The sequence below is a fragment of the Callorhinus ursinus genome, unplaced genomic scaffold, assembly GCF_003265705.2.
Source record: "Callorhinus ursinus isolate GAN/ISIS: 27379988/994484 unplaced genomic scaffold, GSC_fseal_2.0 scaffold11, whole genome shotgun sequence".
Taxonomy (NCBI): Eukaryota; Metazoa; Chordata; class Mammalia; order Carnivora; family Otariidae; genus Callorhinus; species Callorhinus ursinus.
Window position 1 is genome coordinate 48,983,876 of NW_027397073.1, and position 16,861 is coordinate 49,000,736.

At 35.3% G+C, this 16,861-nt stretch overlaps 1 protein-coding gene and 1 pseudogene across 11 annotated transcripts in view; one reads left to right on the forward strand and one right to left on the reverse strand.

Moving 5' to 3' along the window:
- The window catches only part of ESCO1 (establishment of sister chromatid cohesion N-acetyltransferase 1), a 90,221-nt gene that overhangs the window by 36,649 nt on the left and 36,711 nt on the right, over nucleotides 1-16,861 (forward strand). For all 11 annotated transcript variants that reach the window (XR_012380070.1, XR_012380069.1, XM_073898442.1 and 8 more), the window contains 4 exons: nucleotides 4,288-4,402; nucleotides 6,542-6,602; nucleotides 8,113-8,227; nucleotides 12,969-13,100. Coding sequence is in view for 9 of the 11 variants with exons in the window: in XM_073898442.1 (XP_073754543.1) it covers nucleotides 4,288-4,402; nucleotides 6,542-6,602; nucleotides 8,113-8,227; nucleotides 12,969-13,100 (423 nt within the window). In the remaining 2 variants the exon portion in view is untranslated. The remainder of the gene's footprint in view (nucleotides 1-4,287; nucleotides 4,403-6,541; nucleotides 6,603-8,112; nucleotides 8,228-12,968; nucleotides 13,101-16,861) is intronic.
- Nucleotides 11,485-12,069, reverse strand: LOC112834951 (small ribosomal subunit protein eS10-like; annotated as a pseudogene).

Consider the following 16,861-nt stretch of genomic DNA (forward strand, 5'->3'; position numbering starts at 1 on the left):
TCTACCTTTTATTCCGATGACTTATTCATTCCATAACTGGAAACCTGTATCTCTCACTCCCCTTCACTCATTTTGCCCATTTGCTTACCCCCTAACTTTAACACACTGATTCGCTTTTTCTTTTAATTGTAACTACAGAAACTATGTTTCATAGTGACTAAAGTACAGAAATTAAGCTTGGGCCTTATTCTGACCAAATTGTTAAAATTAATTTCAGCCGGCAGATCAACCCCTTTTTTCCACCTGATAAAATTGAAAAATTAAATATTTCTAGTAGCAGGGATGTCTTTTAAGTTTCACTTGTGTGATCACATTGTGAACAGTTGGGCAAATAAAATGTCTGAAAGATGTAAATAATTCAGTCTTCAGTTTAAGAATAAGATTGTAGTGGCAAAGAATTTTTTAAAATGGACAAGTAATTTGAAAAACAGAATCTAAAAAAAGTAAACAGAATCTAATAGCTTGAAACTTTAATGATTATCTGAGGAAGTAGTCTGAAACTAAAAGCAGCTGAGCCATTTTTTTTTTTCAAATTGAATCATAGGTAAAATCCCAGTATATAAACCAATAGGCAGAAATTTTTTATGCATAGAACCATGGAGCTCTATAATATATTTTTGAAACACTTCACTAATTATTTCAGTTGGTTAGTTTGGTATTGAGAAAACTGAGCACAGTAGAGGAATGTGATTTAGGTCACGTGTTTGAGGGCACAAACAGGATTGAATTTTCAGGTGTTCTGATTCTCAGCCCACCATTTTTTCTACAGTTACGTATTTTGAACATTAGGTCATTTGAGAAAAAAATCATTGTGAGTAGAGAAGAAAGTTAAGTCATCATAAAGTTTTGGGAATGATTTAAAGTTCTCTTTAGAGATATTTTGTTCTAGGAGCAAATTCGAATGAGTGAGGAGTCTGGGCTTTATGCCAGAAGCCATGAAAATAGATCATTGTCCTTGTGGAGTACAAATCAAATTGAAGGGAACAGATGCCATATGGTACTCTTAGATTTTATTTTCTGAACAAATGGTAATGAAAGCACCAATTAGAAGGTAATTATTCAAATAGTGATAGTAATTAGAAGTAAGTAGTGAGTGGCAGGGTAAGTAACAAGTGTGGCTTCCATCAGAGGTGGGGTGGCTTTCTATTCAGGGTATGTTTTGTCAGCGTATTGATAGCTATACTCCAGGTGTTAGCTGCATGGTTTATCTTCTACTCCTTGCTACATAAATGCCTGTCAAAACTCAGTTTGTGAAGTCAGTCATGGGAATAAAAGCTACAGCATAGGGAATCCAGTCAATGATATTGTAGTAGTGTATGATGACAGATGGTAGGTACACTTGTGAGCATAGCATAATGTATAGAGAGGTGTTGAATCACTGTTGTACAGCTGAAATTAATGTAACATTGCATGTTAACTAAAAAGAAACCCTCGTTTGTGGAGATTTACACTGAAGATTAAGAAATGTAATCCTTTAGAATAAACTACTAGAATAGAATGCTTACTTAGATCACATTGTTTTGACCTATAATATTGCTTTTACTGGAATTTACTTTGGATTTGTACAGTCCGTCTCTCTTGAGGTACATTGTAAGAAACTGTCCTATGAAACTTGTGTTAAAAATTTTATTTACATTTGTAAATTCTTGGATATTTCAAACATTAAGAATACTACAGAAACTAACGTTACACTTGTGTCTACCACCCAAATTTGACAAAAACTAACATTTTATTGAATTCAGTTCTTTTAAAATAAGAGAAGTACGTTACAGATATAGGAAAAAGCCATATCTCCCTCTTCTTTCCATTCACCTCTCTTCCCAGAGTTAAACATGTTTGTGAAGTTGGTGAGGATCTTTTTTTATTTTTATGATTTCACTGTCTATGTGTATATATATCCATAAAGAATACTAAAGCACTGTTTGTGTTTTAAATGTTTTATATGTGTTTTTATGTTGTGTTTTAAGTGTTTAAATATTAAATGTCTTAAATGTTAAATGCTAACATAGTTGGTCTGTGTGTGTTGTGTGTGTGTGTGTGTGTGTATGTGTGTGTGGTTTTTTTGCAACTTGGTTTTGTGCAGTCAACATTTGATCAATACATGGGTATTTTAATAGCTGTAAATGAATATGCCACAATTTATGTTTTCCTCTTCTAAAGCCCTTTCGGGTTGTTTCTATTTTCGCCAATACCAGTGATGTGATCACTTTCACAGAGTGATCAGGGAGTGTGGTAACCAGGTCAGTTCAAGACATAGTTGTGCCTGCTGTGTCCAAGACATTGTGCTAGGGCTACAGGAGAGGAAACGTTTCCTGCCTTTAAGGAATTTCCATTGTAGCAGTCACTTAAGAGATTTCTCTTCTTGCCATGAGCACTAAGAATTGAGGTAGCTTAGGGCGTGCCTGGGTGGCTCAGTCATTAAGCGTCTGCCTTTGGCTCGGGTCATGATCCCAGGATCCTGGGATCGAGCCCCGCATCAGGCTCCCTGCTTAGCGGGAAGCCTGCTTCTCCCTCTCCCACTCCCCCTGCTTGTGTTCCTGCTCTCTCTGTGTCTCTCTCTGTCAAATAAATAAATAAAATCTTAAAAAAAAATTGAGGTAGCTTAGTTGAACCATCATAATAGCTTTTGGTTAATGACATAATAGCCTTTGGTGAACACTGCCTCTTTGTTAGAGGAGAGCTTCATAGAATTGTCACCACAATCTACGCTGTAGTTTCTCTTATTACCTACATATTACAGGTGAGGAGAGTGAGGCTTAGAAATTTAGGTAACAACTGAGTGACTTCTAAGTGGTAGAGCTAGGATTTAAACTGAGATTGACTGGCTTCAGTGTGTAGCGGGGTTATTCTAGGGGAGGAAGGAGAATATAAAAACAAACCTTACATCATACGAAATCTTTTTCTGTGGGGGGGCTGCCTGTAATTTTTATGTCAGTTTCAGCAGTACTGAGAAATGATGGTTGATAAGGCTAAGCATTTGATAGGCCTTCTTTTAATTCTTTGGGCTGAATTTAAATTATTTGAACATGGGGCACCTGGGTGGCTCAGTCGGTTAAGTACTGGACTCTTGATTTCTGCTCAGGTCATGATCTCAGGGTTCTCGGATGGAGCCCCTTGTCAGGCTCCTTGCTCAGTGGGGAGTTTGCTTGAGATTCTCTCTCCCTCTTTGCCCTCTCTCTCGGCCCCTCCTCCCACTCTTTTGTGCTCTCTCTAAAATAAATAAATCTTTAAAAAAAAGTTTGAACTTTGTGAATTTTAAAGCCTAGCTATTTTAATACTTGTTTTTTTTAAGCGAGTAACTTGCTAAATTCCTTCCTATTTAATGGAGATTAATTAGTAATTTGTCATTGTTCTTGTTTTTAATTTTTCTGCTTTTTCAATGACGAAAATTGTTCACCTTTTCAAAAATACTCAAAAATAATGTTACATGTTGAGTGTAATAATGACAATACAGATCCAGCCAATGTTAAGATTTAGGGGATCTTGGGAATACAAAGATAAATACAGTATGTTCTTTGCTCTTAAGAGTTACAGAAGGTGAATCAAAAACAACTAATTGATATTAGTAATAAGGACATGAAAGAGGTAGAGGTGAAATAGATGGAGAATCATTCCAGATTTGGGAAAAGGGCATGAGGAAACTTGGAGAATGCTTCATGGAAAAGGTTAATATTTAAGTAATGAGTTGATACAGGGGGAAAGGTTCTAGATCAGCACTAACCAGTAGAAATGTAACGTGAACCACATATTTAAAATTTTCTGATAGCCACCTTAAAAAGAATAACACACTGGTAAAATGAATATATTTTATTTAATCTATCGTATAAAAATACTATCATTTCAGCATGTAATCCATTTTAAAAATTGAGATATTTTACTTTTTTTTGTAGTAAGTCTTAAAAATCTGGTGTGTGTTTCATACTTACAACATAATCTCAAATCAGTCATTCATACGAATGACATTTTAAGTGCTCAGTAGTCAGATAAGGCATGGCTACTGTATTGGACAGTGCAGATTTAGATAGATGAGAGAGGCAGAAATAGAATATATCTGTGGAATTTGCAAGTTTTTCAGTATAGCATGAAGGGGAATAATGGGAACTGATGCTAAGAGGGTAGCTGTGGGGAGATCAAGAGACTCCTAAGGCATATCAGTGTGAATTACTCCAACTATAAAGTATTATCTAAATTTTCTTAGTATGCTAAAATTCACTGAAAATATCTTGGGATGAGTCCCAAAGGTTGATAGGAAGGCAAATATTAACATTTTGAATTTTATATATTCAGAATTTCAGTCTGTGTTTGGAATCCAAGCTTGAAAACAGTCCAGTGGGAAATACCTCTACTGTTTCAGCTCTGCCCAGTCAAGCAAAAATTGATACAGGGGAGAATAAAGTTCCAGGTAAACTTTGAAAATATTATTTGAATTTCTCAGTGTTCAGAGATATTTTTGTCAGTATGATAGAAAACAATACTGGTTGCCAAATAGGCCAGTTAAATCCTTCTGAACTATTGCGTGTGTTGTTCAGATGTGTGATTATCACCATTCTTTTTTGTTTTTTGTTTTTATCTTTACTACCATTCTTTGGGGTAGAATTGCTTTTCTTTCTTACCTTGTTTAAATTAAGTATGAAAAAATAAAAAATAAAATGGCCTGGATGATCAGTAAGATTGGGACCAAAACAGAAACAAAGCACATTAGCCAAATGTCAACTAACTTGGACAACCTTAACTTTTCTTTAGAAAATCCATTGTTTCTTTATTTAAGTTTTAAATGTTTTTCCAAAACATTTTTAGGGAATGAAGTATAAAAATAAAGTACTAGTTTACATATATTGATAAATCGTAAAAATAAATAAATAAATTACTTATGATTCTTTGACTCAATACCAAAAGTCCTTTTGTTTATTTTAAATCTTTTATTTTGTGTATGACTTACTTTCTGGAGAAGTATTACTTAATGAATTACGTTAAGTTAGTGGTAGGAGCTTATTTTTCAATTACAAAGACTGTGCTTTTCTACTTCAGATTCTTATATTTAATCCTCACTTACTCAGTTTTTCATGTTAGTGATTCTGTTTTTGAAAGGATTTAATAAATGCTGCAGGGGCACCTGGCTGGCTCAGTCAGTGGAGCTTACTTAAAAAAAATTAAAAACTGCAATTTGGGCAGTTATGCCATACAAAGACTCTCTTTGTGTGACCTTGTAAAAATTTTTTGACAATACATTGTTTGAGCTGTTGGATGGGGATTTGCTCACCTATATCAGATGAAGCCTGAGGAAATACAGAAAAGAAATTCCTAATTCCTGTTTCTCTCTGCTGAAGGAAAGGTACACATGGAGCAGTATATTGAGGTCAGACAATGTCTTTCATTGCATATTATTTAACCTTTTCTCTTAGTGGAGCAAAGGGAAGTATAATATAAATATGAGAAATGTACTGCTTATTCATTAGAAAAGAAAATGAATTGATTATTACATTATTAATGCGATTAAAACTTTAGAAACTACAATTTAAAAATTCAGTATAATTAACATACAGTTTTGTATTAGTTTCAGGTGTACAGTATGATGATTCAACAATTCTATACATTACTCAGTGTTCATCATGATAAGTGTACTCTTCATCCCCTTCACCTATTTCACCCATTCCTCTACCCACCTCCCTGTGGTAACCACCAATTTGTTCTTTATATTTAAGAGTCTTTGTCTCTTTTATTTTCTTTGTTTTGTTTCTTAAATTCCTACAGATGAGTGAAATCAGACGGTATTTATCTTTCTCTGACTTATTTCACTTAGCTTACGCCCTCTAGATCCATCCATGTTGCAGCTGACAAGATTTCATTCATTTTTATGGCTGAGTAATATTCTATTGTATGTATGTATATATACCACATCTTTTTTATCCACTCTTCTATCGATGGACACTTGGGTTGCTTCCATAATTTGGCTATTTTAAATAATGCTGCAATAAACATAGGGGTGCATATATCTTTTAAATTGGTATTTTTGTATTCTTTGGGTAAATACCCAGTAGTGGAATTACTGGATCATATGGTAATTCTATTTTTAATTTTTTGAGAACCCCCATACTGTTTTCCACAGTAGCTGTACCAATTTGCATACCCACCAACACTGCAGGAGGGTTCCTTTTTCTCCACATCCTCACCAACACTGACCGTTTCTTGTAGACTACCAATTTTTTTTTAAACAAAGAAGTGTTCCCATTTGTTTCCATTTAGAGATTGTATAATTATATAGGCATTTACACAAGTTGCTTTATTGTTCAGTGCTAGTGATTGGTGAAACTAGAAGATACTATTAATCTACCATTGGATCTCTTTGTGGCTTTGTAGAGCCTTTTTCTCCCTCTTTTCTGAAGAGTAATTTCTAGAAAGGGGCTCTGATTTTAATCAAATGGTTTTTATTAAAAATAAAACATTTAGTGCATTGTGTTTTTTTTCTTTGTAATGATTTTCAGCTATTAGATGAGGTAGTACAAAGATTAACGTGTAACTCACTTTCTTGATTAAATTACAGGTTCAGCTCCCAAACAACATACTATACTCAGTAACCAAACATCTAAGGCCAGTGATAACAGGTAAGACATTAGTTTAATACAAGAGTAAATACGAGAACTGTTAAAAGATAAACTGAGGCTTTTACAGTTTTTGTTTATTTGAACAAAAATCAGTTCAAATTGGGCGGTATCCAGTCTCACAGATAGAAAGGAGTGCCAAGGAGCTGTAACATGAAAGACTTTTATAGGCAGAAAGGAGTGGGAATAAGGAAATTACAACTGGCAAAAAAGCGGGTTGATTATTGCAAAGTTACTTTCCTTTGGGAGAGATGGCAGAGGTTTTTCAGGCAAATTACCTAACTAGTGCTAATTAGGTGATTCCTGAATGGTTTAAGATTCCATTTCTGCAAGAACCAGGACTAAGTCTGAGTTTGGTAATATGGGGCTTAGCATAAGCAACTCCATTTTGGACCTGTTTTGTTTTTAACAGAACTTAAGGATTTTATACTTACCTTTCAAGTTTGGGGTATTTTTCCCTAAAACCTTGTGCTGGTTATCCACAGTTTTTCATGTAGAAAGAATGTGATATTCACAAGTTCTATTTTCATTTTACTTTTTTTTTGTGCCTATACATATGTTTTATAGCCTTTTTTTTTTTTTTTACAGTATTGTGGGCATCTTTTCTTAACTACCTCATTCTATTAAATCTGTATTAGATTTCATTGTATGAATATTCCATTGTTTATTTAACAGTTCTCCACTTTAATAGACATTTTGGTTTCTAGTTCATTTCTGTCCAAGGAAAAGTTCTGCAGTAAACACAAGCATCTTTGCCCATTTGTATTACTATATCTAGGATAAGTTTATAGCTATAGGACTTAGCCTGCCTTGCCATATTTTCCTCCAGTGTGTATCTTTTTATACTTCCAGCAACAGTGTTTTGAGAATGCACCTTTCTGCAAACCCCTTGAAGTACTGGGTATTATCAACATGTAAAAGTGTTTTAAGTGTTTCAAAAGCATTCCATTCTCTTTAATGTCAGAATAAAATGAAATCTGACTTATTTTGCTTTACAGATTACTGGATTTAGCATTTAGGACAAACTGTAGTAACTAAGTTGGCTAAAAATTACCCCAAAAACTTAAAACTTATTCAAATTATAGTAGGTACAGCAGTTTTTTATTTGTTGAAAATTAGTAATTTTCTTGGGTTTTCTTCCCTCGATTTTTTTTTTTTTTAAAGATTTTATTTATTTGTTAGAGCATGGGCGAGAATGAGAGTGAGCAAGCGTACAAGCAGGGGGAGCTGCAGGTAGAGGGAGAAGCAGGCTCCCTGCTGAGCAAGGAGCCCAATGCAGGACTCGATCCCAGGGCAGTGGGATCATGACCCAAGCCGAAGGCAGATGCTTAACTGACTGAGCCTCCCAGGCGTCCCAACTTCCCTTGATTTTTAAAAGGTTATTTTTCCCCCGTTGGAGTTGAAAATTGTGAGTGTTGTATACAAAAAGTTTATTTTTTTTTTCCTTTTTAGTGATTTGAAGCGATAACAGCTGTATAGCATTTAATGGTGTGACTTTTTTTTTTTTTTTAAGGGAGACACCACCAAATCATTCTTGGCCTAAGTGTAATTCCCATTTGGAGATAACAATTCCAAAGGACTTGAAACTAAAAGAAGCAGAGAAAGTTGATGAAAAACAGTTGATCATAGTAAGTATCCAACTTGACCTTTTTGGTGAAGAGTTATTATAATCATCTTACTTATGCAAATTGTTAAAGAGTAAGTTCATCCTTTTTTCCAAACAGCCTTTTTTGTCACCATAAACCATTATGGAAATATTTCTGCTGTCATTACAAACACCCTTCTGGCCCCCCAATAGTGAGACCCTCCTGCCACAAATAAAAACTCAAAATCCCCATGCTTTTAGTTTTATTTATGACAGATTGATACTTTATTTTACATTTGTTTATTTTATCATTTGTTACTTTCTTAAATATGTCATTTGTTGTACCTTGTTTTAGTAGTAGTTTTAAATATTAAAATAACATGGAGTTTAATGCATAAAATGATTTTAAATATTTATATTTTAGTGTATTTTATAGGAAGATAAACCAATAGTTAACTTGAAATAGAACTTAACCACTCTGCAGTTTGTTGGCAAGTTGTAAAAGAGAGGGAGATATTTTGATTGATTAAAAATCTAATTTGAGTGGTGCCTGGGTGGCTCAGTCATTAAGCATCAAGACCTTCGGTTCAGGTCATGATCCCATGATCCCAGGGATTGAGCCCCACATCGGGCTCCCTGTTCCGTGGGAGGTCTGCTTCTCCCTCTCCCACTCCCCGTCCTTGTGTTCTTTCTCTCGCTGTGTCTCTCTCTGTCAAATAAATAAAATCTTTAAAAACAAAAATCTAAATTGAACGAGTGAGCACACTCTGAAAAAATGAAGGGACCCAAAATAATAGGAAAATTTAGTGTACTTCCAGTCAACATTATCAATAGGAATTTTTTGGAGTAGATTATTGATTCTAACTTTAATATAGGGGAATTACTTTGTAAGAATTATTTGGGAATTTTTGAGAAAGTTTAATCAGGAAAAAGTTTCATCAGATTTAATAACATTTCTTTTGTTAAATCAATATGATAGTGAAACAGGATTAGACTAGTAGAATCTAGAGCTTCTCTGTCCAGTATGGTAGCCACATGTGGCCATTTAGTGTTTGAAATGTGGCTCATCAGAACTGTGATACGCTACTAGTGTAAATGTATTTACTGCATTTTAAAGACTAGTACGGAAAAAGGAATGTAAAGTATTTCACTAATAAGTTTTTTTTATTTAGTATATGTTGAAATTAGAATATAAAATACACTAAAATACAGATGTTTAAAATCATTTTATGCATTAAGCTCCATGTTATTTTAATATTTAAAACAACTACTATAACAAGGTACATCACATGACATGGATATGTTTTGTTGAATAAAATACTAAAATTAATTTCCCATGTTTTTTTGCATCCTTTAACAAAATGGCTACAAGAAAATTTAAAATTACATTTGTGGCTTGCACTTCAGTTGTTCAAGAGTTGATGATGATAATGTTAATGATCATGATAGCAGCTAATATTTTTTGAATACATTGTTTTATGTACTCCACTCATAAAAACTTAATTAAGCCTTAGTTTTTAAAATATGAGGTAGAGGGGCACCTGGGTGGCTCAGATGGTTGGGCGTCTGCCTTTGCTCGGGTCATGATCCCAGGGTCCTGGGATCAAGTCCCACATCAGGCTCCCTGCTAGGCAGGGAGCCTGCGCCTCTCTCTCTTTCTCTCTCTCTTTCTGACTCTCATGAATAAATAAATAAAACATTTTAAAAAAAATATGAGGTAGGGACTATTATTTCCCATTTACCAATTAAGAAACCGAGGAAGAGATGTTTATTCAATACTATGAATACTGCCTGCTTGAAGAGATATTTGTACACTGGTGTTCATTAATCATAGCCAAAAGGTGAAAGCAATCAAAGTATCTGTCAAGGATGAACGGATAAACAAAATGTGGTGTATACGTACAATGGAGTATTATTTAGCCTTAAAACAGAAGAAATTCTGACATGGCACAATGTGGTTGTACCTTAAGGACATTAAGCTAAGTGAAATAAGTCAGTCACAGAAAGACAAATACTGCATGATTTCACTCCTGTGAGGTGCCTAGAGTAGTCAAATTCAGAGACAGTAGTATGGTAGTTTCTAGAAACTGGGAAGGAAAGTGGGTTGGGAACCTATTGTTTAGTGGGCATAATGAAAAGAATTTTGCAAAATGAAAAGAATTTTGCAAAATGAAAAGAATTTTGAAGATTGGCTGCACAACAGTGTGAATATACGTAACACTACTGAACTGTACACTTAAAAATCATTAAGATGGGGGTGCCTGGGTGGCTCAGTCATTAGGCATCTGCCTTCGGCTCAGGTCATGATCCCAGGGTCCTAGGATCAAGCCCCACATCGGGCTCCCTGCTTGGCTGGAAGCCTGCTTCTCCCTCTCCCACTCCCCATGCTTGTGTTCCTTCTCTCGCTGGGTCTCTGTCAAATAAATAAATAAAATCTTAAAAAAAAAATCATTGAGATGGTAAATATTGTTATATATGTCATACCACAATTACAAAAAATTTTTTAGCTGCCTGAAATAAATTTCCTGTAACAATTTGTGAATAGTTTGAATCTTTTAGAGTGAACTTCCCTTAAGTTCTGTACACACTTTTTTTTTTAAGATTTTTTTTTTTTTTTGACAGAGTACAAGCAGCGGGGTGTGGCAGGCAGAGGGAGATGGAGAAGCAGGCTCCCCGCTTAGCAGGGAGCCCGATGTGGGGCTTGATCCCAGGACCCCGAGATCATGACCCGAGCCGAAGGCAGATGCTTAACCATCTGAGCCACCCAGGCGCCCCCACAACCTTATTTACCATTTGATTTCTCTTTGCTACTTGATCCTAGTTCTAAGACACTAGAGATGCCATTGTCTTACATCTTATTTTTTGTAGTAATTCAGATTGCACAGTTTTAGAGTAGAAAGAGTAAAGGGATTATTAGTTCTGTTTTGTTTTTTTTAAAGAGTTCATTTAATTGACAGAGGAAGCGAGAGAGAGAGCACAAGCAGGGGGACCAGGAGAGGGAGAAACAGACTTCCTGCTGAGCAGGGAGCCCGATGCGGATTTGATCCCAGGGCCCTGGGATCCTGACCCAAGCTGAAGGCAGACACTTTTGACTGAGCCACCCAGGCGCCCTAGTTTATTCTTTTTAAGAGAGTGCACTAGTGGAGGGACAGAGGGAGAAGGAGGGAAAGAATCTTAAGCAGGCTCCACGCCCAGCGCGGAGCCCAGTGTGGGATTCAGTCTCATGACCCTGAAATCGTGACCTGAGCTGCAGTCAAGAATTGGGCGCTTAACCGACTTGAGCCACCCAGACGCCTCTATTAGTTTACTTTTTTTTTTTCTGGCTACAAATTTATTCAACACAAAACATCTCCAACTTTTACTGAGGTGGCTGACCACGTCCGCGACCAAATCCGCCTCTAAACTGGAACTCAGTTGCTGACCCAGCCCCAGCCTCAGCTTTCTTGTTGGCACCAGAGGGCACAGCGCTTCGTCTGTCGGTGTCTCTGTCAGCTTCCCCTCGTGTGATCTTGCAGGTCGCTCTCCCTCCAGACCTTTGGGCCGTGGTCAGCCAGTCTCAGGGCGGCTGCGGTGCAGAGTAGCAGGCCCAATCTCGGGGGGCAGGTGGAGGTAATCACGGAGATACTGGATGCCCTCGTTGGTAAGGTACCAGTAGAAATGTCTCCAGGCAAACTGTTCCTTTATGTAGCCTCGTGATTTGAGAGACTGCATGGCCTTCATGATGTGAAGGTTGGGCACATTCTTGTCTGCCAGCTCAGGATGTTTGGGCATGTGGACATCTTTCTTGGCCACCATCACTCCCTCCTTGAAAAGGAGTTCATAAATGGCAATTCGGTTCTTCTTGGGCATCAACATCTTGGCAGCTTCTACGTCCAAGGCCAGAGCTGGAACGGCGCCTCTATTAGTTTATTATTCTTAGACTTAGATCATACTGCTGAAAATTTCTTGTTGAATGAGAACAAGAATAGAAAATATTTTGTAAACAGTTACTATCCTTCAGCACAAGTATGAATTACTGGAAAAGAGATGATTGTGTTTTGTACTTATGTACTATGAAGATAATACAAAAAATTAATATTACCTTTTCTTAGGAGTTTCTAGTGACATCAAAATACTCTTTTTAATATCTACAAACTAGAACAAAGCCATTAAAAAGGGGGGAAATTGGAGGGGGAGACGAACCATGAGAGACTATGGACTCTGAGAAACAAACTGAGGATTTTAGAGGGGAGGGGTGTGGGGAATGGGTTAGCCCGGTGATGGGTATTAAGGAGGGTACGTATTGCATGGAGCACTGGGTGTTATATGCAAACAATGAATCATGGAACACTACATCAAAAACTTAATGATGAAATTTAAAAAAAAAAACATTAAAAAGAACATACTTTTAAGACATTAAAGAAATGAGTCTGTGAAAAACTATTTCCTCTAAGCTTTACCAGTGTAATTATTACAGATATAGAATGTATCTTTGTTCTTATTTATAGAATATTTCCTGTTTGGGGTTTAGGACTAAGATTGTAGTGTTAAAAGATCTTTCTCAGTTCTTTTCAATTATTAAATGCTGTGAATTGAGTGATCAGATTACTAAAATGGAAATAGTTCTTAATAAAATTACACACAGATTTCGCAGATTAATGTCTTTTTTAATCAACACTGAATATTTTTTGTCATATAGGTTAAATACTTCTCCTTTATGTTCCCGTTATAGCTTTAGAGGCTGATGTTCTGGAATTATTCCTTTGGGAGGGGAAAAAAAACTTTTGTTTGTTTTTTATAAATAGGATGCAGGACAAAAAAGATTTGGAGCAGTTTCCTGTAATGTTTGTGGCATGCTTTACACAGCTTCAAATCCAGAAGATGAAACACAGCATCTGCTCTTCCACAACCAGTTTATAAGTGCTGTAAAATATGTGGTAAGTGGAGTTCATGACTTCTAAAATGCAGTGTCAGATGAGTAGGTCAGGATCTTAAAGAGGTGAATTGCAAAATTTAAGACATTGAAAAATTTCTGTTTTTAGGAAGTGATAATATATACAAAGCCCTTGTATGTATGTCGGCTTATTTTAAAACAAAGTCAATTAAAAAAATAAATAAAAAAAATAAAACAAAGTCAAACATGAAGCCAGCTAACTTTATTCTGCCTGGTTTATGTTGTGGGATTCTTTATTTAAGTTACATATTTAAAGCGGTTATTATACCTCATCTCTTCTAACAATGCTATCAACTTGAGTATTTAAAATTTTTTCTTTAATAATTATTAGCTGCTGATAAGCCTGTTTAATATTCATAATAGCACAACTTTTTTTCTGAAAACTGATAGTGATATATATTATACCAAATAGATGGTTTGGGAATTTTTCTTTACCTTCTTTTTGCTATCATGAGAGTTTTTCTTTATAAAATTAAAAAAGAAAAATTCTTGAAGGTTAAGATGTCAGAATTTGCTGTATACTTAAAAAAAAAATCCCACAAAGTAAATATGTTTTAGCATATATTTTTGTATGTGCATTTGAGACACAATGGGTATTATTAATAGTTATTTCTGGAAATGGCAAAATTTTGAATAATTTTGAACCATTTCAGATATCTTGTGAAAATAGTAATTTAATGTAATTGCTGTTTACCCATATCTGAAATGGAATCTATTTTTATTCTATACATGTTACCTTCAGTACTGTACACTCAAGTTAATAAGACCTCCAGGATATCTGAACTGAGATCACCAATTCATTTCATATAGGCTTTTACATAAGCAACAGATGTTGGATTGTTTAAAGATATTTATTAGCTTCAGTTAAATTTGTATCCTTATTTTTGGTTGAAGGGTTCATATTTATTGTTTCATTTATCCAGTTACTTCTACCCAAGACAGGTAGGGTTTTCTTTTTTGGTTCTCTATTGTGGTGATGCTTTATACTCCTTATTTCATTTGTCTTTTCCACACACACACCTGCTTCTGTCACCTAACTAAATGCAGTATAAGCTGTGTGGACATAAAATATCTATATGATTATTGTTTGAAATCTATATGAAATTGTTTGAAATGATTATTGTTTGAAATTTGTATTTTTCCAATTTTACTGTATTAATATCCTTACAACTTGAAAACAAATAGTTCTATCAGATAGCTAAATTATAGAATACTTGGCGAAAACATTTTATTCAATGTACATAAATCTGGTAGAAGTTAGTTTAAATGAGTTTTCAGTTTACATCATTTAATTCTTGTGATCACTTTTGTATTAGGTTTAAAAGCCTTAATTTTTCATCCTAAGGGAAGATCTTAATTTCTGAGAGTAAAAGCAAAGAAATTAGTAAGGAAATATGTACTCTGCACTTCCACAGTACCAAGGGAAGCTGGTTTATGGCACAAGATGGAGTCATCACCTTCTAAACAAATTCTGGCTCTTGCAGAGCTCTAAAACAATGTAGCAGTTTAGGGAAGATTGATTCCTGCCCCAGCCCTATCCTCCTCCTACTTCCCTCACCCCAACCTTGATGGGACAGAGCTATGGGTTATTTTATTATTTTTGAAATAAGCTCAAGAGAAGGAATTGAGTTTAGCAGTTGGCCATCCTTTGCTAACATCAAGATCAATATTCTTATCTTTTGCTATTTTCAAACGTAGGTATACATAGTTTAAAGTAGAGACTCCTCCAGAACATTGTAGCATTCTTTTTTAGTTATGGACAGAGGATAAAAACATATGTATATGTTAGAGATGTTCTGCTGTGATCACAGCTCTGGATTTGGGGTTGGGACATTAAACATTTATTGGACACCCAGTGTGGTGCTTTGCATTTTTGTACATTTAATGAGCAGCTAGCATTGTGTTTTTGGATTAAGCACTTTTTTTTCTTTCTTTTAATAAATTGAGATATAATTGAAGTTTAAGCACTCTTAAGGTGTTTGAGAAAACATCTGATTTTAAAATGTCAATTTTATCTGTTTATGTTTCCTGGAGAGAAGCACATAGAAAAGAAGTCATTTGGTGTTCTGGCTTTAATTGATTTTATTTTATTTTATTTTATTTTTTTTAAGATTTTATTTATTTGAGAGAGAATGAGAGATAGAGAGCACGAGAGGGACGAGGGTCAGAGGGAGAAGCAGACTCCCTGCTGAGCAGGGAGCCCGATGTGGGACTCGATCCCGGGACTCCAGGATCATGACCTGAGCCGAAGGCAGTCGCTTAACCAACTGAGCCACCCAGGCGCCCTGGCTTTAATTAATTTTAAATGAACAATGTTTGGGGACTGGAAATAAAGTGTTGATCTACTTAAGACTATTTAAAAATAGAATAAATTAGATCCCAGTGAGTTTTACTTTTTAAATTTTAATCATATATTTTTAAGGAAATAAATAGCTTTTCCTTAGGGTAAAAATTTTCCTTTAGACATGGTAATAATCTGTAACAGTTAAAAATGGCTAAAGACCTTTTCAGAAGATTTAAAATCATATTTAAATTATTTAGTCATAGAAATTGATGTCCACAGAGCCTATTTTTTTGGCTGGTTAAAATATTTTTTTTCCTTATCCTCTTTGGTAGGAGAAAGAGTGATGACGCTCTCTATTCCTTCATAGCACCCCATCTGCCTCATTGATGCCATTTGAGGAAGTGCATTTTATCTAACTTATTAGAAGCTATTTAGGAAGGAGCTGTTAATGCTTCAGGAGGAGCCTGGACTCTGGTTTAGACCTACAGACCTTCAGTTTCCCTTGATCATCTGGGGGTACTCTTTGCTAAAGGTGTGAAGAGAAAGCAGGAAAAACTTCCCCTAGAGCACTGAGGAATGTTGCCAAGCCTAGAGCCTATCCAGAATTCAGCTATTATTTTGAACTTTGAGTATGTAGCCAAGGAATCATGTTTGGGTTCTTTGCAGAGAAATTTCTAACTTAATCCTTTTTTCCTCCATCCTTCCTTTTATCTCCTTTGAATTAATATCTGACTGAATAAAAGCTCTGTGGAGGCCTCTACTCCAGGGTATATGATATGCCCTTGCCTTCAAGGTTAGGAGCAAAGCCTGAAAGAAGTGAAAAGTTAGCAATAAGAGATTTATTAAAGTAGTAAGTCAGTATTAGTTATTTAAATTTAATTATAAATTAGCTTTTCAATTTAGAAGTGGTAATTACTTTGGTGGAGCAGTGATCAGAAGGGTTTGTTTTCATGGGTGAGGAAAAGTTAAGATTTGCTTTTTTTTTTTTAAATGGACAGACACAAGGAGGTCATCTATTATTGATACCATAGTATAGCTAATGAGAAAGCTTAACATCTTTGTGGGGAATAATGAGTAAATTTTTTTTTCTTACTGAATTAGAGATTTTGTAAAAAGACCAGAAAAATGCATTAGGTCAGATTGTGATACTTTGGTTTTGATGCCATTTGGCCTTTTTCTTTTCTTTTAGATACTGAATTTTGAGCATTGTGAATGATACAGTTAAGTTTAAATAACGTTCAATGTAGAGAGAAAAACAGTATTTAAAACATTTTTAAATTTATTTTTTTTTTAAGATTTACTTATTTTAGAGAAAGAGGGAGAGGGGCAAAAGGAGAGGGAGAGGTAAAGGGAGAGAATCTCAAGCAGGCTCCATGCTGATCTTGGAGCCCCATGCGGGGCTGGGCACAGTCTCATGACCCTGAGATCATGACCTGAGCTGAAACCAAGAGTCAGACGCT